Source organism: Panthera pardus, unplaced genomic scaffold (assembly GCF_024362965.1).
Source record: "Panthera pardus isolate Hobbes unplaced genomic scaffold, ASM2436296v1 HiC_scaffold_17, whole genome shotgun sequence".
NCBI classification, from domain to species: domain Eukaryota; kingdom Metazoa; phylum Chordata; class Mammalia; order Carnivora; family Felidae; genus Panthera; species Panthera pardus.
Genome location: NW_026526732.1, coordinates 140805453 through 140830061, shown reverse-complemented (window position 1 = coordinate 140830061; position 24609 = coordinate 140805453). Strand labels below are relative to the sequence as shown.

General features: G+C 50.7%; 2 protein-coding genes across 4 annotated transcripts; one reads left to right on the top strand and one right to left on the bottom strand.

Annotated features, from left to right (window-relative positions):
- Positions 1-8392: 8392 nt before the first annotated feature.
- UNC5CL (unc-5 family C-terminal like) lies at positions 8393-18915 on the bottom strand. 2 transcript variants are annotated; one of them, XM_019457034.2, is made up of 10 exons: positions 18697-18873; positions 18285-18469; positions 14603-15048; positions 13780-14080; positions 12791-13053; positions 12061-12162; positions 11740-11807; positions 10806-10906; positions 10545-10658; positions 8393-9427 (listed from the first exon to the last, which is right to left on the bottom strand). In XM_019457034.2, the coding sequence occupies exons 2-10, from the start codon at positions 18398-18400 to the stop codon at positions 9223-9225; spliced, it is 1716 nt and encodes a 571-aa protein (XP_019312579.2). In that variant the 5' UTR covers positions 18401-18469; positions 18697-18873; the 3' UTR covers positions 8393-9222. The 2 variants fall into 2 exon arrangements, with proteins under 2 accessions (XP_019312579.2, XP_019312580.2); XM_019457035.2 differs by lacking the exon at positions 18285-18469 and having other exon boundaries at positions 18697-18915.
- A 42-nt stretch (positions 18916-18957) lies between these two features.
- On the top strand, positions 18958-24360 carry TSPO2 (translocator protein 2). Of its 2 annotated transcripts, none has more exons than XM_019457038.2 (4): positions 18958-19101; positions 22235-22424; positions 22797-22938; positions 23197-24360. In XM_019457038.2, the coding sequence occupies exons 2-4, from the start codon at positions 22255-22257 to the stop codon at positions 23395-23397; spliced, it is 513 nt and encodes a 170-aa protein (XP_019312583.1). In that variant the 5' UTR covers positions 18958-19101; positions 22235-22254; the 3' UTR covers positions 23398-24360. The 2 variants fall into 2 exon arrangements, with proteins under 2 accessions (XP_019312583.1, XP_019312581.1); XM_019457036.2 differs by lacking the exon at positions 18958-19101 and adding an exon at positions 20445-21095.
- The last annotated feature ends 249 nt before the right edge of the window (positions 24361-24609 follow it).

Here is a 24609-nt window from a genome sequence, read left to right as displayed (position 1 = left end):
CCCAACACAACTCTTTTAGAGTAAAAAGAAGGAAATATGTTCTGGTGGACAGCTGTCAGCCTGCTCTACTCTCTCTCACACTTACGCCCAAAGATGCTCAGATGGATAAATGCTCACCCTTAGGTAATAGCTATCTGATCTGAAAAACTAATTTTAGCCATTAATGTAGAGCTGAATCCCTTTCAGATAAAATGTGTGTTTCACATGTTTTATTAACAAGGATCTAATGGAGAAGCAAGACTTAACCCAGAGATATAGCTCTAACAAGGGTGGGGATTGGGACAGACCTTTTCAAGTGGCAGCACAGTGTATGTTTTAGAACAAAGAGACTTGGATGTGAGTCTGTCCAGGGCCTTCACTTAGGAAGAAGATTACTGAACCTCCCAGCCTTCAGTTCTCTGCAGAAGAGGATCCAAGAAGATAATGAATTATCTTGGCCAACTGAGCTGAGAGGGGCTGTCATGCCTAGGATTATTTTAGTCTGAGGGGACCCGCACATCTTACCACCAAAGCTGCTTTTTGGGAAGGCCAGAGGTGTCCCTTCTCAAAGTCTGGGCTTGGGATGAACAGGTCTCCAAAGGTGAGCCTGAAAGAGCTTGGCAGTATCTCTCCCTTGTGTGTGCATGTGTGGCTGCTTCAGCCAGCTGGGCGGCTAGTCATTTATTCACATGGATGGCTTGATTTTTGATTGAGTTAACAAGTACTTATTGGACACAATTTCCTGAAGGCCTGCAGTAAATTGGATGCTATATAGGTATATGGGAACCCTATAAATTTTTATAACCCCGCATTCTTCAAATATTGGGATAGTATAAGATAGCTGAGGAAGAAGGGGAGGGAAGAGCAAACACTAGAGATGGAAGGGCCGTGGGGAGGCAGGCGGGAGGAGAGGGAAGGTTGGTCCGTTCTTCCTGTTTCCAAGCACCAATGAGTGTGTTTGCCAATGAGAATGAACCGGCCCATTGTGCAAACTACTAAGATATGAAATCTGGCCTCATCTGAGTGCTTCTTAAGTGCCAGGCACTATGCTAAGTGTTTTCTCTACACTATTTCGTTTAATCCTAACAACGCTGAAGACTGGCACTATTATTGTGGCACTATTGCTAGCCCATTTTAGGGATGCAGAAACAGAGGCAGACAGATGTTAAGCAACCCACTCAAGGTCACACAGCTAGTAAATGGCAGGTTCAGGTTTGCAACCCAGGCCTGTCTGATTCCCAATACTGTACCCTAACCACTGTGGCTGACTTCCACTTGTTAGCTATAGGCCTCAGTCTTCTCATTTGTCAAATAGGACCACTACATCCAGCTCTGTTTGCCTTACGGTGTTGTTGTAAGGATCCACTGAAAAGGATTACCAAAGAGTTCTGTAAATTTACAGAGCCTTATGAAAAAGGATTAACCAGCATTGCTCCAAGTTTTGCTAAGATTATTTTACTTTAGAGAACAAAACAGTCAGGAGTAGCAAGATTAAAATAAGCCTCCTGTACTCATAAACAATTTTGGAGGAAGGATGTTGACTCTCCTGGCAGAGAACAGTTCCAAGCCCTAAGAGCTCAGAGTTGTTTTTACCCCTGACCACCTCATCAGAACATCTAGGAATCAATGACACAGCCATCATGTTATGACAACTCTCAACAAGACGTGTAAAGAGCCCCTTGTGGAAAGGAAGTGAGACCCTGGCCAATAACCAGCCCTGACTAGTCAGCCACATGAATGGGTTCACTGTGGAAGTGGATCCTCCACCCCCGGTCAAACCTTCAGATGACGCAGCCTCAAGAGAGACCCTGAACCAAAAGCTGCTCCTGAATCCCTGACTGATAGAAACTGTGAGAGATAATAAATAATTATTGTGTTAAGCCACTAAGTTTGGGGGTAATTTCTTACACAGCAATGGATAGCTGATAAATAGTCTATGCTATTTCATGGCTTAAGTATAAAGTTAAGGGATAGTAATCCAAGTTCTTGATTCCAAGAAAGAAAAACCAATTCTGGAAAATGTTAGCCAGGAGGGAATTTTCTGGGAGGGTCTATTGGTAACCTGGGTTCGGAAAAAGGAAGAGCCAGGTAGCCACAGTTCCATGGCTCTGAAAAGCCATTAACCATCCCACACATCCTGTCTTAGTTCAGACTGCAGACAGAATACCAGAATATAACAGAATAACACAGATTAGGGGGATTAAACAACAAGTATTTGACTCTCACAGTTCCAGAGGCTGAAAGCCCAAAATCAAGGTGCTGACAATTTGGTGTCTGCTGAGAGTTCTCTTCCTGGTTTCAGATGGCCATCTTCTTGTGGTATCCTCACATGGTGGATAGCAGAGAGAGGGGAAGCAAGATCTCTTGTGTCTTTTAAGGGCACTAAATCCATTCATGAGAGCTCCACCATCATAACCTAGTTACCCCCTAAATCCCACCTCCTAATACCATCACATTGGGAGTTCAGATTTCAACATATGAATTTCAGGGGGACACAAGCACTCAGTTCATAGCACATCCTCAGTCTACTCTCTTGGGCTTCAATGTCTGGAGTGATAGTGGCATGGATCATGTCCCAGAGAATGGAACCATGTTCTGCTTTGATGACATCAAATAAGTTGAAAAGAGTTCATTAAAGGAAAGAAACAAAGGCTGAATTGGGGGGGGGGGGGGTCACCTGATCTGTTCTCAAAGGGGACTATCCTTTTTTTTTTTTTTGCTGTGATTGAATTTGTTTATTTTTTTAATATAATTTATTGTCAAGTTGGCAAACATACAGTGTATACAGTGTGCTCTTGGTTTTGGGGGTAGATTCCCGTGATTTATCACTTACATACAACACCCAGTACTCATCCCAACAAGTAGCCTACTCAATGCCCATCGCCCATTTTTCCCTCTCCCCCACTGCCCCCCATCAACCCTCAGTTTGTTCTCTGTATTTAAGAGTCTCTTATGGTTTGCCTCCCTCCCTTTCTGTTTGTAACTACTTTTTTCCCCCTTCCCTTCTCCCATGGTCTTTGGGTAAGTTTCTCAAGTTCCACATATGAGTGAAAACATATGCTGTCTCTCTGACTGACTTATTTCACTTAGCATAATACCCTCCAGTTTCATCCATGTTGCTGCAAATGGCAGGATTTCATTCTTTCTCATTGCCAAGCAGTATTCCATTGTATATATAAACCACATCTTCTTTATCCATTCATCAGTTGATGGACCTTTAGGCTCTTTCCACAACTGGACTATTGTTGAAAGCACTGCTATAAAGTTTGGGGTACATGTACTCCTATGAATCGGCACCCCGTATCCTTTGGATAAATTCCTAGTAGTGCTATTGCTGGGTCACAGGGTAGTTCTATTTTCAATTTTTTGAGGAAACTCCACACTGTTTTCCAGAGTGACTGCACCAGTTTGCCTTCTCAAGGGGGAATATACCTGACTCATATCTGAGAAGCTTAGCCCAGAAAGAAGGGGGTAATCATAGGCAGAAAGGACAGTACAGACACAAAAAAAAAGATCTTCCAGAAATTGAAGCTTCTAAGAGCTCAGGTCGTGTGGCTGAAAGTGGTCCACTTCTTCCACCTACCCACAGATGGCTCCTTCAGCCAGAGCTCAAAAATCCCAACTTTGGGGAAGCCCCATGGGTAGGTACATGATGGGCACAAGCAAAATGTAGATGTTTTCCTGACAGATTTCCAAAATAACCAATGCCACCACTGGGTCGGTCCCTTTCTCCGTCACACACTCCCCTCGTGTTTTGTGGGATTCCCAGGGACAGAATGGCTGGCCCGTCCCTGGATCAGGTGTTAGGCCCTTCTCTATCTCCATCCTTACTTTCTATCCCACTAAGGAACTTTTCTACAATCCTATATTTACCCACTTAGCATTTCCTAAATATTTTTCTCAATTTTATGATTGCATCTTTCCTGGTTTGTTAGGAAAACAAGTCTATTCCCACCTGGCCAATAGCTAATTTAAAGCATAATCCTGTCCTCAGGCTAATGTCTTTATGACACTATGACACTAACTGGCTGGTATTGATGTTAGCTTTTTTGGGGCCAAGAGCCATACATTTCTACCAACAAGAACTTAGCATAGGCTAGAATAAGGCCAGTATAAGGAAGATTAACTACAAATAGGAAAATAAATGAGGGACCACCATGATTCAAAGCACATAATAACTAGTCAAATACGTATTAAGTAGATGAATAAATGTACCTGTGTAAGGCTCTAAAAAGGATGAATAAGGATGACAGTTCTCATAAAAGAGTATTACAAAGCTTTTGTATTTCAAAGACCAATAATTTTTTTTGTTTTGTTTTTTAAATAGGGAAAGGAAAAATCAACAAAGGATTGCTACCTTTTTATTTTTCCAAGTAAGGACATTTTCAGAAAACTATCATCTCTATTACTACTCTCTCATGAGATAATAGACTCTTTGACATCAGCAAAGAAGGAAGGGTGTAATCACCGAATGAAGGACAGTCTTTCCAGAGACAGGATCATCGGCACGTTAGATAGGGGTCTTAACTGTACATTATAGAGTCTCCCTCTAGCTAGTTTAAGCACAAAATGATGTATTACAGAGTCTAGATAGTCCACAGAATCATTGGAAGAGCTGAATGACTTCCAGTATTGATGCCCCACACCACACCAGAGAACCAGGCCACTGAGGAATCTACCAAATCTACCAGCAGCTGCCACAACAGGTGGGTCCTGGAGCCCCTCGGTGCCTCAGTATAACCACCATCCCCATGTTCTATTCAACTCCCAACATTATCCAATGGCAAATCAAAGCCCTGCATGAGTTCAGCTAATTGGCAAAACCTAAACGTACCACATCCCTGGATCTCCATCTGCCAAGGTGTCTGGGAAACATGTGTTCAATTTTCAGCCTCTGCAGTTACAGGACGGCATGTGGGGATATAGAAGGTATGGAATAAATCAATTTGCCACTGTTGGTGAGCTTTGATGGCATACTCATGAAACGCGTCAAGGTCTGATGCTAGACCACAGAATCAAATTTGGGCATGAAAGCCATCTTGAGGGATGTGTGCAGTCATGCTTTATTGAGAAGACCCTTAAGGTCAACAGACTCACACTGGCACTGTGACTCTTCTCATAAAGAGAGTTTGCTGCCTGGAACCACAGCATTAACCACACCATAGTGGATATCTGTTGTATTCATGGCTGCCCATCACCTTTTGGGTAGCTTTCTTCCACATTTGGGAATATTTGCTTGTAATGAATCCCATCTCTCCAATAGGAAAGTCAGAATTCAAATTTCCAGACTCCTTTGCAGCTAGGATTCAGCAAATGATCTGAGCTCTGCCAGTCTTGATGTCCCCACTTGAGATCTGATGTGGAAAAGGGTAGTGCAAAGAAGCGAGGAGCATGTGGAGCTTCCACATGTACTGACATGAACAGCAGCAGAAGCTCAGCCTTCAGGGGTGGTGATAAGGTCTGACTCCCAGCTCAGAAGCGGCGGTGGTGCTTGTAGAAGTGGCTGCTACCTAGTGCTCAGTCGTAGCAGCCACAGCAATGCCAGTCTCCCCCCGTGGGATGGTCCTACAGCACGGTTTAGGGGATCATTCCTAGAAACCTTACCTCAGTCCTATTTCTCGGCCCTGCAATGACTTTATCCTTCAGAATAAAATCCCGCGTCTATAATCCCCTGCCAGAGTGGATGCTGCTGTAAGCAACTGTGGAGCGACCTGTTGTGCTGGGTGAGCCACGAACACCCAACTCTGAATCCATGGCCTCTCTACCTTTCCTGCAGCAGACGGTGTCTACCTAGGCCTCGTCCCCCATCTTCTTCTTGAGTCACGTGCAGAGAGGGTCGGGGGAAAAGTGTCCTTTCTCTCTGACTCCCCCCATCCCAGGGGCTCCTACCGCCCAAGCATGCTCTTTTTCATCGAATTTTGATAAACAACACTTTGTGCGGGCAGGTATTCAGTAAATGTTTGAGGAATGATTTAACGACCGGTTAAGCACACTATAAAGTTATGCCCAGGTGGTTCCACAATCCGGACCTGTGCTATTCATGACAGTATCCACTAGCTGCACATAGCTACTGAGCACTTGAAATGTGGCTAGTACAACTCAGGAACTGAACTTTTATTTTATTTTATTTCAGTTGACTTAAATTTTAAAATTTATATCCAATTCCATTTTTGGAAAACTTTTAGCTTGTTGAACGTGTTATGTAAAAGTACTTTTTCAGCACTAGATTTTATGAAGGCTAAATATAGATCAAATGTTTCCAGCAAAAATTTAGCACGTGTTCAATACATATCGAGATGCGCTGTGATTGTAAACTACCTACCAGATTCCAAATACTTTATGAAAAAAAGGATGCAAAATATGCCATTAATAGTTTCATATTGATTACATGTGGAAATTATAATATTCTGGACACGTTAGGTTAAACAAAATATATTATTAACACTGATTTCACCTGTTTCTTTTTACATTTTTTCATGTGTGACTATTAGAAAACACAGAATTAAATATGTGGCTTTCTATTAGTTTTCTGTCAGACAGCACAAATCTGTACATTGGTGTCAGTGTCACTCAGCAGGCAGATGGGGTGTCGAGGACACAGTTTACCTCCGAGCACTGGGGCCTCTAACCCTGCAGACCTGGCCAATCCTTGCAGCTCATTCCCCTGCCAGCTGTAAACCCAAAAGAAGGAAGTTTAGGCACGGGCCCTACAACATGCGTGAGAGCACAAGTCACAAGTTTGGTGTTTTAGGAACCAGGCAGGTGGCCTACTAGGAAAAGGGCCAGAGGTAAGGCCACAAGCAGTGACCAGCTGCGCTATTTATAGGCCATACACAAAGAAAAATTCCCCAAGTGGATATCCCTCGGTCACCAGTGAGCCATCCCTGCACAGGCCCTCGGAATCAAAAGGAGGCCCTGAGCCTCAAACATGGTCGCTTCATCCATGGGTGAAGAGTCTGAAGCCAGAGCGGAGAGAGCTGTGCTAAATGGCACTCAAGCATGGACTGAGCGCTAAGTCTCCTAACGCCCCCGGAACACGCCAGCTCTCAGCTTTGGGTGCTGGCAAAAACACACCAAGCAGGTCCGATTTAAGAAAGGAAGAATCCACCCTCCAGGGATGGGGCCGCCTGCCACCCACCTGTAGATTTCCAAGCTCCTTTTTCCAGGCACTGCAAGTACCAGCCCATTCTGAGGAATTAGAGCGGGGGCCAGAGGCATCCTGTCCCAGCACAGAAACCCCCGTGACTTTGATGCACCAGAAGACTTGAAACTCTTAAAATTATTTGTTCCAGGGTAGGGAGGAACACAAGATAAAGATGCCTTGGGCTGACGTGGAGAGTAAGGAAGAGACATGGGAGAAAAGGAGGAAGCCCTACCCGGATTCCAGGACAGACAGTTGCTTCTGAGCCAAGAAGTGGGGAAGGCCGAGGCACCAACCAAAATGGTGGAACACCAAGCTAGAGGGAAGAGGTGAAAGGGCCCCACCCTGCAGGCTCACTTCTAACAGAAAGGGAAGTGACCCTCCCTGATTGACCATGCTGAACCCAGACGATATGCCTACCAGAAGCACAATCTACCAAATGCTTGCCTCTAAGCAGCCCCGACTGCTATAATCTGACCAAATAAAACCATTCATACCCACATCCAAATTTATCAATCTGAGCAAAATACAGTTAGTAACAAAGAAACGAAATTTTCGTATTTTATTATTATACAATATTGTTTATCATAGAAAAAGCTTTAATATCTTTTCATTAAATACAAAAGCAAATTGCTAGTAGAGAGATTGCTTGCCTGCCCTTAAAAAAAAAATTTAACAATACCTGTTTGCAAACAAAAACATTGCTAGAATGCAGTCAAATCCTTTGTTCTCTTTTCAGGATCCAGCCCACTGATCTCTTTTCTGTACAGTGTCTAACACATCATAGGCACGGAATAAATATTTGTTGACTGAATGGCGTGTTCTTTAATCCCTATTGTTTATTTCCTGACCCTAAATTGGATCTTGATTCACAGGGTAAAATCCACACCCCCACCCTCATTCCTAGGGTAGCCCAGTGTCCTTTCATTGCCTTTGATACATGACATTGGCCCAGAGACACTTGCCTGAGGGGAATGACTGAGGGTTTCCGAGGGTGAAGGAAACCCTCAAAGGCAGGCCCAGTGACTCGGTAGAGGCAAAGAGATGCTAAGACAGAGACTAACACACAGATTCAGGGATGCAGAGACTGCAGAAAATGGTGACAGCAAAATGGAACCAGAGACACTGAAAACTCACACAGTTCCAGATAAAGAAGTAAAAAGGTTGGGCACAAATGTTAATCTTGTAGTTTCTTGTCAGCATCGATGTTTTATGACAGAGATAATGGCAGATAGAAAGAAAGAAAGAAAGAAAGAAAGAAAGAAAGAAAGAAAGAAAGAAAGAAAGAAAGAAAGACAAGGCAAGGATGGGAAGAGAGAGAGACAAAGGAAGACAAAGGAGACAGGTGGACAGCCGGGCATGACTGACCTTGAACCCTCCCCACACACCCATGCTCACTCTTGGCTCCTACTGTAAGTCCAGCCACCATCATCCTCTATCCCCACCCAAAGACGGCTGAACCACTCTATGCTCGTCCCAACCCTTTCTCCAGCATCCTCCATGAAGCCTTCTCCTGCTCCAGCCCACGCCCCGCTGCCTCCCGTCTCAGCTCCTAAAGCACGCCCACATCCCCTCACCCCAGGGCACTGCTGTTTTGGAAATAGCCTCTCGTCCATGAGGGCATCTTGACTCCCACAAGAGAACTGCGGGTTTGTCAAGCTCCAAGCCCCATTTCCTCCATGCCAGGATTCCCCGTGATACCCAGTCCGATGCGGAGTATCACTAAGTGCGCAGCGAATCCTTGTGAACTGGCCAGCCCCCCAGGAGTGCCGACAGGGTAGCCTAACAGTCCACTGGGTCTATGCAACAGCTTCCTGGAGGCTGGCCATGCCAGGGCCATCTCCTGGGTTCCTGCGCCCCCTGCCGACCAGGATGGGACCCGTTCGCAGCACGAAGCTGGTCTCTAGGATCGCGCCAGGGAAGCTGACAGTGCCCCCCCTCCCGCCACCCCTTGGTCTCACGGTGGCCACAGCCACCGTCTGAGGGTTCTGATGAGGACGGTGGGCGCGGCCAGAAGCAGCTGCCGCGCTCTCCCTCGGTGTCGGGGCCCCCAGGTGCCCCGAGTGCTGCGAGGAGGTCCCCACCCTGCCCCCTGGGGGCGCTCAGAGCTTCTCGTCCAGTTCCAAGCCCTGGTTCTCCTGGGCGCCCCCGCCGCCGTGCGTCCCGCTCAGGTAGTTCTGGATGGCCGAGGCGCAGTCCAGCCGCTCCATGACGGTCATGAGGTAGTGCAGCTCCTGCAGGCTGCCGTTCTGCTCCTCAAACAGCTCCAGGATGGCTGCGGCTGGGCTGCGCTGGCAGGACAGGAACCTGGCGGGATGGGGGATGGGCGATGCACTGGAGCCAGATCCACCCCTCCCCCCCCCCACCCCGCCCTCCAGCTCTGGCCCTCATCCTGCTCTTGCCTGCCTTCCAGGGCACCTGGGTGGTGGGAGGGCCCCGGACCTTGAGATCCGAGCTTGTCCTGGCTCAAAGGCTACTTCTCTCTAGGCCCCAGTCTCCTCCTCCTTCACCGAGGGCTCGGACAAGAGAATTGCCTCCAGCTCACATGCTCTGTAATTGCCTTCTCCATTTCCCCTCCCCCTCCCCCTCTCCCAGGCCACCACATCCTGCCCACCACTCAGGAAACAGCTGCTCGAAACCACGGCTTCACCATGACCCTCCCCTGCTCAAAAACCTTTTGGGGGTCTCTTTCCAGTACCAACCAAACCCATACTCCAGACCCCGGGCTCATCCATAGCTTGGCATTGCCCTTTTCTTCTGACCTTTTCTCCCAGCCCCCATCCTTCTGTGCGCCCATCCCCTTCCCACCTTGCACACAGCACACTCACAAACAGTTGTGCTCTTCCCTCCACACAGATGGGTACTTGATAAACATTTAATAGGTAGGTGATTTTTAAATCCACTTTGCTTTCAGCTGGGTCCAGTCCTAGTCCCATCTCCTGGGTGAAGTCCTTCCTGACCACCACACTCACAGTCTGGGTTCTGGAGCTTAGCTCAGAATTGTTCTCCTACTGATTGCTGTTGACAGAGACCATGGTTGCATTGCCCCTGCCCCCATTACTACTAACATGTATTGAATTAACATGTGCCAGGCACTCAACTACATGCTTTATACACATTACCTTACGGTGTGCGTTCTACGGGCACAGCATGTCAAGCACTCAGTATGTACCCAATGACTTAGGCGTTAATTGATTCATTTTTAAATATTTATTGGGCACCTACTTATGGGCCAAGGCATCATTCTAGGTACTGAGAATACAGTAATAAATAGAGCTGCTCTATCATGGGGAACGAGGTAGGGAGTAGCCATTCTCGGACTTTTAAGTTGCTTCCTTATCTGTGCTGCAGTCCTCAAGGTGTCCTGAGAGCCCCCGACCCCAGTTCACCCTCCTCTCCCATGTGCAGACACCACTCCTCTTACCGGATTTTCATGCCGCAGAGCCCCAAGTGGGAGGCCAGTCGACGCCAGTCATTGCCCGTGATGCTGTTTGGCTCCAACAACATTTGCAGCTGCTCAAAGAGCTCTGGAGGCAGCCTGGGGCAGAGGGGTTCCTCAGAGAGGGGGATCAGAGAAACCCAGTCCGTTCCACACACACCCTGAATTGTGTATGCGCCCTCTGTGGGCACTGGGGCAGGAATCTCAAAAGTCCCCCAGCCAGCAGCCCAGGCCACCCCACCTCACCTGTTGCATGGGGGTGGCTGAGAGACAGGGGGTGGCACTGCCCAGGATTCTTCCTCTGATGCCTGGAATCTGAGGATTTCCATGTACTTGGTCTCCATGCCCTGATCCAACAGAGGGTCAGGGAACCCATTTAGGCATCATGAGACATCCCGTGAATGAAACTAGGGAACCTGCCTCCATTCCCCATGTCCAGAGCTACTTTACCAGGAGACATCAGGACCCCCTACCCTCTGTTTCCCTGGCCCCAGAACTTTCACCTTTAAGTTTCCCTACTGAGCTCTTTGGGAGCTGAGACATGAAGACCAAACATGGTGCATCCTAACATACCAGGAGAAGTCTGGGTGAGGTCATAGGGCAGGGGAAAGTCTTCCAAAAATAGGGACCCTGAACTCAGGCACATGTGTCTCCTTCCCCCCAGCCCTTGGTTCCTCCTTGCAGGGGACAACCTGAGAGCTATCCGCTTACTCTCCACCAAGATACCACCATGGTTCCCCAAAGATTCTCAACCCTGATTTCTTCAAACCTTCCCCCTTCAGAGAGTCAGATATTTAACTCCCATCCCACCTACTCGAGATCCTCTCCCTGGTCGCTCTTCTCACTGAAGATACACAACATCATCTCTCAGATGCATATAGTCAGCCTAGAAAGAAACCACTTCTCCTGGATGCCCAAGTCCCTCTGGGCCAAGAGAAGAGGTTCATCCAGGGTTTGGTTCTTTTACCCTCCTACTGGATTCATCCATGGATAGACAAGAGAGAGTCAGGGAATAGAGGGTAGCTTGGAGGCCAGGTGGTCTAAGCCCCTGGAAGAATGCCAACCACCTGCTGAATTATGTGATTGGGGCCATACTTACTGGGCACCAGACCCCTCGCCCACTTTGCCCAGGACTCATCCAGGCCCTGCCCTTCCCCTCTGCCCCTCAGCTCCAACTCACGTCCTGGAAGGTATGCATGGTGACAATGATCTCATTGGTAAGCGCTGAGCAGTCCTCATTCTCATTGGCTACAAAGAGGAGAGGACATGGCAGGCATGAGAGGGAAAGGCCCAGTGCAAGACAGCAGGGGAAGTGAAAGGGACTCCACAGTAAGGCTTTGGAAATCTGAAGACATTGGGCAGGACCTTCCATCTTTCTCTCCGCAAAGATCAGTTGTGGCTCCTCGCCTTTTAGAGAAGGTCTGCACGCAGGCCTGACCAAATGGGGAGCCACAGAGGGGTGAGGGGAAGGGGCGGGGAGGGGACAGGGCCCCTGAACTACCTGCTTTCCTCCGGAAGCAGAAGGAACGGAAGGGGCACTTTCCATGCCAGATGTGGAGATGGGGAACCAGCTGGCAACTGCTCTCATCCACGTTCTCCCAACCTGGGGAGGAGGCAGAGCGGAGGGCCTCAGAAAGTGGGGTCTTCCACAAGTGTTTGGAGGAGTCCTATTCTGTGCAGGGTGCTGTGGGGAGGGATGAGGAGGGAGCGAAAGCAGGAGGGGGTCTCAAGTGGATGGGAGTCCTCAGAGCCTGGCCAGGACCCTACGAGCAGCCTTCCCTAGCACCACATACCTCCCACACGCACACAGTGCACAGGCCTCCCGCCTCCCACTGAGCAGCCACACATCTGTCCACAAACCACACAGACATCCCAGGCCCCGTGAGCAAGTGCACCAGCAGGTGCCACAGAGGAAGGAGGGCAGAGAAGACTAGGACTCCTCCTTAGATACCGGGCCCCCAGCCAGGTGGGGCAATAAAAGCCTCCCCTCCCCTTCCCCCACCCCTGCATCATCCTATCCTCCCACGGAGGGGCCAGGGCTGAATGGGCCACAGAGGGTGGGAGTGGGCAAAGCCTGGGGCTCCTGGAGGCAGCCACAGAAACCAGGGGTCCCCTGGAAGCTGTTGCCTGCCCAGGAGTCTCCAAAAGAACCTTGAGGGTCCCAGATTTCTACCCAGGGGGAGGTCCAGACCCCTCCCTCTAGTGCCCCCCCCCGAAGCCCCCTCCCTCACCCTCAGAGATGTACTTGAGCTTCAGGCACTGATCCCCTCGGGCCCCCGTGAAATCAAAGAGCTGGCAGGGCCCGCGCAGGCGACCACCGTGGGGCTGCTCGTTGGCCATGGCCCACTGAAGGGCGCAGGGCGTGTTGTTGAGAAAGTAGATGCGCAGCTGCAGGTGGGACTGTCCCGGCACCAGCGGCGAGCAGAACACAGCCAGCTGCAGCCATTTGCGGGCTTCCCGGCCCGCGGGCGCCTCCAGCACACAGGTGTAGAGGCTGCAGAGAAAGACGGTGACAGGAGAGGCTGGGACCCCGGTGCACCTGCCGCCAGGCTCCTCCTGTGCGAGGATCCAAGGAGAGCAGTGCAGGGCGTGGATAGGGAGGAAGTGGCAGGGAGTCAGGCAGGTGGGGGGACGAAAAGTGATTCAGGTCACTTTTAATGGGGAGCATCACCGAATGGGGAGAAGAGCCATCAAGCGTCCTCCAGCACGAGAGAGAGGAGAGGTGGGCTCCAGGGCCACTATGCTTCCCAGGGGACCCACACACACAGCTGGCCCTGCTCTGCACAGGGGTGGGAAGGAGCGGCAGAAGGGCCGGTGGTTCTAGAAAGACAGAGCTGAGGACAGACATGCGATGGGAGGGGGTCTTCGAAAACTGGAGAGGACAGGCGGCCCTGGACAGTTCAGGGACAGTCTTGAACAGGGGCACAGGGTAGAAACAGTTTTAAAGAGACAAAGGTGGGGATGGGTCAGGCCCCTTCCAGACGGAGGGCTGGGGTTGTGGTTGCAGGCAGGCAGAGAGACTACAGCAGGTTGCTAATCCTGGACAGGGTTTGAGTGAGACAAGCTGCCCTACCCACTAGGACAGAGGGACCAGGAAGGGACACTGGGCGATAAGGGATTTGTGGGGCATCTGGAACAGATCAAGGGGCAATTCCATACAGAGAGATGGGGGTGAGGCAGACAGAGAACACAGGCAGGAAGACTGGGCCGACAGGCCTACCTGAAGTGAGAGAGGCAGATGCGGCACTCATCCCTGGACGTGTGGGCCCCTGGCTGCCCTAGGGGCCTCCAGACCTTGGCATCGAGCAGGGTCGTGTTGCTGCTGTAGGTGCGTGCATGGCGGGGCTGCTGGGCACAGTGCTTGAACGTGAGGGTGCAGGGCTGCAGGAAGGAGGCCCCGTGGGGGCCACATGCCACCACAGGGCTCACCAGCCCCTGGGCTCGGGACAACGACGGGGCATCCAACAAGTCCCACACCAGGATCAGCGATACCCGCTCCTGGCGGCCCACAGCCACAGCACCTGGGGAGAACAAGCGTTGAGACGGTCCTGGCAGGCAGGCACCCCACCACCCCAGAATGGGCCAGGCCACAGCGGGAGGGGAGGTGGGACAGGAGCCAAAGAGAGAGGGTGCCTCGCAGGGCACTGGGCGAGGCAGTGTGGAAGGAGAGAAAGACTGTGAGCCGGCTTGCGGTGTAAGCCTCAGCAAGCCACCCTCCTTCCTTCCAGGGATGCCGCCAGCCCAGTGGGGGCTTGTGGGAGTTTGCAAATTTGCAAAAGGTGCTCTTGCTCCAGACACTCTCCTTGATGGAGAATTGTCATAACACACCGTTCGTTACTACCAGGCACTCTACTTCCACCTGTCAGGAAGCTGTCATAAAAATATGTAATCTATCCATCTTTGGAGTCAATAAAGCCATACTAAAAATATAAACAATTTTCAAAATTATGGCGATGTCTACAAATGATGCTCCCTTAGGCGCGATGCCCTTGTACAACACGCAACGAACAACTATATGCTGAGAAGGGAGAGGGTGCTGTTACCTGGCGGGATGAGCAGAGAGATGCCCATATCCCGGAGCATCAGGCAGCCACCGCGGTGATCCACCTCTCGGGCCGAAAACACCAACAGCTTGTGCATCAGCTGACGGACGACGGTCTGGCCTTGAGTGGGTGTATGCAGTTCCTGGTAGAAGGCAGCCATCTCCGGCAGTGTGGCTGGCGGGCACTGCCTTGGGGACTCATTTTCTGGTAGAGGAGTGGGATGGGACACTGGCTCCTCTTGGTTATCCAGCTTCCAGCAGGCCCCCAGCAGCCAACGAGGACAGTGCCATCGGAGGCACTGGACCAGAAGGAGGACACTCGCCACCGGGACCCCCACCAGCAGTAGGAACTGGGCAGGTTGGAAGGAGCACTCATGGGAGCACATCCACCTGGTCATTTGATGCTGCCAGCCCCTGTGCACCCCTGTGCCAGCCAAGGCCAAGAACCTGGAGGACAAAAGAGGTCAGTGCCAGGTAAACCTTTGTAACATCATGGAGGCCAAGACTTGGCCCCCAAGTGGCTGCGATGAGGGAGCAAATTGTCTTCAATGTAGTGACTCCTCCATCAATTCCTTTAACGGGACCTCACCTATCTGCGTCTTACTCAAGAGCCTACCGTCGCTCCCCATGGCCTATTATGTCAAATTAGACTCCTCTGAGGCAGAAAGAGCTTGGGTTTGGAGTTACATGATGTAAATTCAAATGCCGCCTTGGTCACTGGCTGAGAGATTTTGCCATATTGCTTAATGTGCCGTAGTTTCTGCATATGTCAGAATATCCATCTTGATCTTTACAGAAAAATCTTTAAGGGGGAAAGCAAGTTACGGAGAAGTAGACATCCTCCGATCTCGTTAATGTAGGTAACAGAACTATATACAAGTATAGATACATATTTATGGGTGTATACATGTCAATTACGGAGAAAGGTCTGGGGCAGTGCTATGCAGTAAAAACGATGTAAGCCACAAATGTAATTTTAAACTTTCTAGGGACGTTAAAAAGGCCAAAAAGAAAAAACCAGGAGGAATTAAATTTTAATAATATATTTTATGTAACCCAATATATTCAAAACATCATCATTTTGAGAGGAAATCAATACAAAATTATTGCATTAGTTTACATCCTGTTTTCATACTAGGTCTCTGAAATCCCTGTGTATTTTACACTTCCAGCACATCGCAGTTGGGACGTACTCTAGTTCATGTGCTCAGCAGCCACACATGCTGGTGACTCCTGTCTTGGGCAACGCGGGGCTGAGAGGATACACCCCCAAACTATTCCCGCCCATCACTACCGAAAGAGACAGGAAATTGAGAGGGTGGAAGGTGGAAAGTAGGACCCTCCGTTTTCTCGAACTCTTTTCTTCTGTATTTGAATTTTCCACCCCAAGCCTTTTATATTAACTTTGTCGTTCTTTTTAAGAGCTATCCAAAGCAAAAACATAATTACCTCTGAGAGCAGAGCGATTGTGAGGATAGCACGAGGTCACGTGAAAAGCATTTGTAGATGACAAAGCACTGGCCCAAATAGGTTTCTTTCTTCATGCCTCCACCCTCCCCCCCGCCCCCACCTGCTACCAGAAAGGTCTGAAGGCGGCTCACAGGGATATGTGAAATATGATAGGGGTAACAAAGTCAAAAGTGGAAGCAAAAAGAGAAAGAAAAACACAAGTGGGAGCCTCCAGTGAGGCTGGACTGAGGCCAGGCCAAAGCACACACTGCCTGCTCACCTGGTTACCAGTGGGGGGGCCTCAGACTGGAACCTGGCCCTTCCAGCAGCCTCCCCCACAAGGATGCCACACCTTCCTTCGGGGAGCCCTCCAGGGTCTACCACCTCTCGCTCATACTTTCCCGCTTCCTCCCTTGATTTCCAGCACCCTGCACTCCTGCCAGGCTGTGTGCCTCCCACCTGTCTAGTTCCAACCTCTTGGCCCTTGCTCCCTCCCGCTCTTCTCCCCACCTGCCTCTTCCACCCACCTGGACCTCCCTCCTGCTCCACAGCACCTCCCCCCGGCTCACCCACCCTTGACAGTCTCACCCCTCGGAATTTTCTCCCTGCTGTCATCCCACCTTATTGAGCAACCCTTGACTATATGCTATCACGCGTGGTTTTCCCACCCCCTCCGGGCTGGTGCTCAGAACACGTGGAGCACACACTGCGGGAAGTTCAGTCGTGACAAAGATGACGTCTTACGCAGAGCTTCTGAGGGAATGTGACTCATTCACTCTGTCGCTGAGTTCTGTGAGATATATGGCCTCTTTCAAAGTCCTCGGGATCCCCGGGGTTGATTCACTAGGGTCTGCGCTAGAAAGCCTTCTGGCATCCATTCATCTCCAGCCCCTTCACTCACACCCGGACCCGGCGCTGAGGCCTTGCCCCAAGACACCACCAGCTCCTCCCTTGCCCTCCTTCTTCCTTCCTTCCTCAGGGCCCACGAAACCCAAGCCCCTTTCCTTAGGTTCTCCCAGACAGGGGAAGAAATTCATCTGTGTCCTCAGGCTTAAGGACTGGGGTGGGATCTATTCCCCGCCGCCCCACACCCGTGTCCTCATTGAAAACGTAGCCAGGGAGGAAGGTGTGACGTTGTTCCTTTTGCCTTAAAACTCAACCCTGCAGAAAAAGTGCCCCAGCCAAGCCTCTTGCAGGGCACACAAGTCAAGTGGACGAGCTGGCAGGACCCCCCCCCCCCCATCTGGTGGGAAAGGGGGGTTGGAGCAGTCAGCCTCCCTTTATGGTGCATCCGTTCCTTTTGGTTCTTTGACATTAAAGATAATTGGAATTATAACTGCGCTAGTAACAGCTAACTTTTATGGAGCTTTGCTCTACGCCACCGTGTTAGAGCGCTCTGTGGGGCCTAACTCATTTGATCCTCACAGTGGTCTGTGAGCTAGGTGTTATTTTTATCTCCATGTCATAGATAAGGAAGCCAAGTTTTCTCCCCACGGTGAGGATGTATGAGGGGTTATTAAGCTACAAGCGAAGGCAGAGGGAAGGATGAACAGGGATGACAGCGGTGTTCCAGAAACACTACCTCTCTCTCCAGGCCCCTTCTTTTTCCCCAGGGTCTCTCTTCCTTTGCACTTCAAGATGACAGGAAGTTGCAAGAGCAAGAAACACAAATAAAGTAAAAATAAATAAAAACACCGAACAGTATAACCTCGGCTCCATAGGGAGTGATATCCCTACCGCCCCCTGCCCACAAAGGCACCCGTGGCAGGTGATGGGCTAGCTAGTAGGAAAGAAAAGAGGGACTCTGCTTTGTTTCTGTAGCAACAACCTTCCCGGGGCCTCCAAGGACCAGAGTCCAAACCCCCTCCACCCCATTGGGTGACGCAGCAGAATCTCCTCGTCCAGCCTGCCAACCTGGAAGAGTTGGCATATTCCTCCCTAAAGCCTAGAGGGGCCTCTCATGGGAAGCCCACTCATTGACTCTCCCCCAGCTCAGCCACCTTTCCCCCAGGCTCATAGCTCTCCAAGCTGCTAGGCCCTCACTCCATCGGCCCCCTAACCCCAAGAGGAGGTAGGCCTGAATCTACAGCAGGATAACCAGCTAGATGTAGCCTGGACCTTCCCGATGCCCTGACTCCTTAGTACCCGTGTCTCCAGTTTGTCTTGCTCCTGCCCCCAGCTCATCCCAGGTAGCAGGTCCCCAAGATAAGGGTCCTTTAGAATGCTGCCCTCACCTGTCTCTAGGGAGTTGCCTCCTCCAGCACGAAGATCTGGGCTCCTGCTGCAAAGCTTTTCTCACGTCCTTCGAGGAAATTCTCAACCCTTCTCCCACATCACTGGCTTCTACCATGCCCACTCAAGCCCTGATAGATCTCGTTATTGAAGCATGTAAAAAGTACCAGTATGGATGAGTCCAAACCTGTCATGGGCAACATTCTTTCAGCGTAGTATACATTTCCATAGTGCATACAACTACCTCTCGGGTCCTCACGCCCACTGGACACTTGCCCTCTCCCCTCTCCTCCTCCAGTGGAGGTTCTCCACACTCTGGCAAGGCTGGCTCAGCTGGCCTGACTCCTCCCCCGTACCCCAGATGGCTCCATTGCAATGCCCACCCCATGTCTATCTGCCCCAGGGGGTGCTCACCTTACTGTGTGGGTGCTCCCAGAGGCCCCCCTGCTCATCCAGGAATAGCAGTTCCTTGTCTGGAAACAGAGCAGTCAGTCAGAATCTGTCACCGGGCCAGCAGACAAGTGGAGGTGGGCGGGGAATCCAGACAGGAGTGGCCCAGAGCTTCCCAGCAAAGTCCTCCCTCCCAGTGACCTAAAGAGGGGTGGGGGAATCTGTCCTTGTCTATTGGCAAAGTCCAGCCAAGACAGGGGAGTGGAGTAGCTGAGGATCCCGGAAGTCAGAGGTCTTAATAGTCTGGGTCTGGGAGGGAGGAGACAGAGAAAGAGAAAACCTGGGGACCGGTGAACCCCTCCCTACAATGCCCTCTGCTGGTGAGTGGCTGCCCCAGCCAGAGGCTATTGAACCGACAGCCGGCAGAAGGTAAGAGGAGGGACCCCTAACAGGAGCTTCTCAAACTATAGTGTGCACACAAACCACATGAGGCATTGGGTTAAAACGTGGGTCCCAATCCCATAGGTCTGAGCCAGAGCCCGAGATGCTGCATCTCTAAAAAGCTCCCGGGTGATGCCAGTGCTGGTGGTCCAGGAGCTTAGACCTTGTCTAGTTCCACCCTTTCCTGCACAGAGATGACAGAGGAGGCACTGAGAGGGTTAACGACTCACAAGGTGCTGGCAGCACTGGGTGTTCCCCTATCTGCTCCCTGCCCACACTCAGAGTTGGCAGGGACACTGCACTTGGGGGAGAGCTGTCTTTGGGCTATTTGCCAACCTGAGTCCTTTCATAGAAATTCTGCCTGGGAAAGATAGTGCCACTGGAATGAAGGATCCCTGTGAAGATGGATAGATTTTTGTTATTGTTGTTGTTGTTGTTGTTGTTGTTTTCAGCTGTTTGCTCTTGTACTCTTAGCTCCTGGTACAGCCTGGTCCATAGCAGGTATTTAAGAAAGACTTGTTGAGGGGCTCCTGGGTGGCTCAGTTAAGCCTCTGGCTCTTGACTTCAGCTCAGCTCATGATCTCATGGTTCATGAGTTCGAGCCCTGTATCGGGCTCTGTGCTGGTAAGTGCGGCCCCTGCTTGGGATTCTCTCTCTGCCCCTCCCCTGCTCGTGTGCTCTGTCTCTCTCTCAATCTCTCTCAAAATAAATAAATGAACTAGAAAGAAAGAAAGAAAGAAAGAAAGAAAGAAAGAAAGAAAGAAAAGGCAGACTTGTGGAATGAATGTGTAGACCAGCTCAAAGAGAATGTGTTTTGAGGCCAGTCTACTGACACTGAACACAGGTGACTCACTTGTCCACTGTATAATCTTAGGCAAGTTCCCAACCCCTCTGAGCCTCCCTTCCCTTGTTTGTCAAATGCAGGCAATATCTACCTCGTGAGGGATAAGCATGGTCATTATTGAGCTAATAACTGTAAAATGCTCACCCCAAAATGGGTGCTCCATGAGCGGCAACTCTCGTCACCGAGGGCTGGCCTCCTGCAGTTGGGGACCATGGTGAGCTCCCCAGCACACCCCCGCCCCAATTATCTCATAGAAAATAAGTAACCGCCACTGATTTCATCTCAGTTAATGATTCTCCAGCCTCCTGTCCCCTACTGCAACCCCCTCCCCTCCACCACCTTCCCCAAGGTAGAAGAGGGAGGATGGGGTAAACTCCTCCCAGGGGTGCCCAGGTCCCCAGAGTGGAGAGATGGGGCAAAGGAGCAATGGCGAGCAGCCAATCTGGGAAGGGGACCTCATGAGTAAAGGACTAGCAAAGGAGAGGTGCTTGGAATTTTATAGGTATGAAATGGGTAGGTGTTAGTCTTTGCTGGACAAAGCTCTGTCTGAGTCACACAGGAGGCTGCTTTCTCCTCTGAGTCATGAAGTTGTAGGGATTTGTGAAAATCCATCAAGCTCGAGTTCTGAGAGGGGAAGGCCCATGCCAACTAGGCTATAACCTGTGTCCATATATCATGAACTCCTTTCCAAAGCTGATGCTTGCCCCCCTTGGGGATAATCCCAGTTACAGGAAAGTCCTGGGGAAATCTGAGGGTCTGCACCACCCATGGACACAAAGCCAGCTCATGGAATGTGCACACCACAGGTTTCAGAAGTCTTGTAGCCTGAGGCTGAGCCCGCCCAGAAGTCTGGGTGTCACAGAACCAAAGCCTCAACCCTTCTATCAAGGGGCCCACTCCAGAGGCCAAGTCTAGTAGACCGGAGGCGGGGGGGGGGGGGGCTCTGCTAAATGAAGCCCTTCAGGACCATGCAGGCAGCCAGCCTTCCATACACCCCAGCCAATGCCACCACCCTGTCATTGGAGAAAGGCAGACCAGATGGGAGCCTCACTCCGCCCTTCTCCCATCCCCCACCCTCCTCTGCCTTGCACACAACATATAGCATCGAGCACTTGGCCTGAGAAGTGTGCTGCCTGAGGTAAGGGGAACACAGGCCTGGGAATGAGGAGGCATCGGGAGGGTGGAGAACAGGATTTCTCCTGATGGGGGAGGGTGCGGGAGGCACCTCCAGCGCTGAACAGAAAAACAGAAAGAGGGAGACAGCAAGAGACAGGAAGGCAGAAGATGAACAAATGGACAGTGAGGACCAGAAGAATATAAATAGAGATGCACAGGTGGGCGGGCTAGTCAGCCCTGTGTCCGGAACTTCCAGGACATGGACAGGGGCCCTTGACAGGAAAAGATGGAGTAGGCAGTCACTCCAGGACACTGAGAATGATATGGATGGGGGTCTTGGCTGGAGGAGGGTCTGTGCACAACTCCACATTCAAATGAGTATGGCAGCTTTTCAATCAAAGACCAGGCCATTGCTTCCTTGAGATGTCAGGCCACAGGAAAGCTGGGCGCTTATGTTTGTGGCTCCCGTCCCTCCGGAAGGGGAGAGGTGGAGGAGGGACCGTCCCAGCCCCTGAAGGGCAGGCGAGACGGAAACCTTCAGAGAAAGGAGCCCGGTGTCACTCGGCTGAGTGTGAATTCGGGCAGCAGCTCAGGCTGGGTGGGCCTCCCCAAGTCTGCCAGTCTGGTATATCGAGATAAGCCTGGGGGCGGATGGGCTGGCCGGTTCTTGACTAGTAAAGACCCCCAGGGATCCCTGGCTCCTGCCTTTCTGAACATAGTTGGTTATATCAGCTTGACTGAGTTCAGTATTAAGGCACCATCCCTGTCAAGGGCCTGCTATGTACCTGATCGAGTGCCACCCACTATGGGAGGCAGGAGGGACGGTCATACATGGACCTGAACTCTAGGAGTCAGATACGTGCTGGGGGAAGGGAGCCTTTCACTCAGAAGCGGTTATCAATACGGGACGGTATCCTCTGTGTGCCAGATGAGTGGTGTGGAAAAAACAAGTCCACTGAAGCCAGAGAAAGGACCCGGTGTGGGCTAACAGGAGCCGATGGGAGCTGGCCCAAGGTGGGGAGAATGGCCTCTGTGACTAGACGTCCTGTGAGGGGGCTCTGGCCAGGAAATAGCATGGGGTAGGAGGTGTAGACAGGCAAGCAGACACAGGGAAAGGACTGAGGGGGAGGCCCATCACCAGTGTGTCATCTGCCGTCCTAGATTTGGTCTCCGTGAGGAGAATGCGGCCTCAAGGAACCATCTTTGTGGCTCTTCCCCACCTGGGGCCCATCCTGGTCTGGTTGCTCACCCGTCGAACGTCTGGTTGGTACGACAGCCCAAAGAAGCCACCCTGGTGCCCACCTCACAAGGTCTTGATGGCAGGGTGGATAACCATCTACTTCGTCATAGGGTGAGCACCCATTTCGCATACTATGGGCCCTGTACCCGAGCTACTGCTGTATCCTGGTCTCCAAAGGGATAGCACGCGCCATCTTAACGCTTAAGTGGGGTGGGGGGAGGGTGTCCCCTCTGCACCTGCCTAGGATTCCAGCCAGCCTTCTTCTTCCCCCTCTCCAAGTTTCCCCATTGCCTCCCCCACCTCACCATGCCCGGCTCCCCCCACCATCTCCTCGCTGGCCCTCAAGTGATGCATTGACACTCTTGTACCCATAGCAGCCCACAGGGTTTCCTTTGGGAAACCAAGAGACCTTATGCCCGAGGGCTCCCTTCCTTTGCCATGGAACACCCTCCCTCTGAGTGTCCTGCCACCATCTCTCTGCAGCTATGCCTCCTACCTGGTGTGGAAGGACCTGGGAGGGGGCTTTGGGAGGCCCCTGGTCCTGCCTCTCGGCCTCTATGCTGTGCAGCTTGCCATCAGCTGGACTGTCCTGATTCTCTTTTTCGTAGCCCGCACCCATGGTCTGGTAAGGCACACCGTGTTTGTCAGTGGAAGTAGCATAGGAGCGGGTGAGACTACTGGGGCCCCCAGAGCAGACAGCCCAAGAGACCAATGCAGGACAGGCAGGTAATGGGTGGGCACACTTCTCTGAGCTCCGGCCGAGTGCCCAGACCTCAGGAACTTGGCTCACTGGGTCTGGGGTGCAGAAAGGTTGAGGGCTCAGTTCTCAGGGCAGCCTGCCTGACTTCCCTGACCCCACTGCTCACTCCCACCCACCCTCCAGGCCCTGCTGCACCTGCTGCTGCTCTATGGGCTGGTGGTGAGCACAGCGTTGATCTGGCATCCCGTCAACAAGCTGGCTGCCGTGCTCCTGCTGCCTTACCTGGCCTGGCTCACCGTGACTGCTTCCATCGCCTACCGCCTGTGGAGGGACAGCCTCTGTCCAAGCCAGCAGGCTCAGCCCAGTGGGGAGAAGAGCGACTGAGGCACCAGGGACAGGAGAGGAGGGAGGATGGCCAGGGTAGGGGTAGAAGAGAATGGCAAGGAGGGCTGTGGAGCTATTCTGGAGAAAGGGAAGGTGGGGGGCCAGGGAGCGATGAATCCCTAGAGACGACTCGGCCCAGGGTGGTCACCGTCCCAGGTCCCCTGGTGCCAATTTTCATTCCGATTTCAGAAATGGGAAGAAAGGGAAGAAACTTATTTTACACTTAATATGAATTAATTAATCCTGCACTAATAAATTAATTTAGTGATATCAATTAATAAGATCCTTTACTAACTTTGAGGGTATGATGTGAAGTGCATATCTGGGTACACGATGTCTAGGGTCGTAGGGCAGGGGTCGCATCATCCGCACCTCTCCGGGAATGAACGCAGGAGTGTGCGCACGGGGAGGGAAAAGTGGGTACCCAGTCACGGCTCCGCTCACACACCCTCCTGCATCAAGCTGAGTCTTTTAGGACTTAGATTTTCAGCTGCTGGGAACACAAAATCTTTATGATAAGTTCTATAAAAGCAAAACAGAAAAGTAAATAAAGTCGAAAAAAGAATACCAATTGTAAGTGCCAGGTTTATATAATACATCTTATTATAGAATAGTTTAATTTTATTTTATTTTATTTTATTTTTTTAATCTTTCTTTATTTTTGAGAGAGAGAGAGTGCCAGCAGGGTAGGGACAGAAAGAGAGACAAAGAATCTAAAGCAGGCTCCAGGCTCTGAGGTGTCAGCACAGAGCCCGACGCAGGGCTCGAACTCACAAACCGCCAGATCATGACCTGAGCCGAAGTCAGTGGCTTAACTGACTGAGCCACCCAGGCGCACCTATTTCATTGTATTTTAATTAATATATATTAATAATAATATTATAGTATGTATAACATATACCATATTACATTATGGTTATTATAATATTATATAATATATTATATTATACATTCTATATGTCATATTAAGACCTTATGTGATCATCTCTGTTCAGATGGATTATAGATCATTTTTCACTTTTGTTTTCATATACTTTTACCGTTAATTTTCAAAATCAATTAATGACTATTGTAATAAGAAAAAACATTAAGAAAAAGAGATGAATGCCTCAGAGTTAATGAGTGATTTCAGCAGGGACTTCTTGTCCAGACTTCTCTCGTCCCACATCTTCTCATTGGCTTCTTTATTTTCATCTATTCCTTTTTTATTTT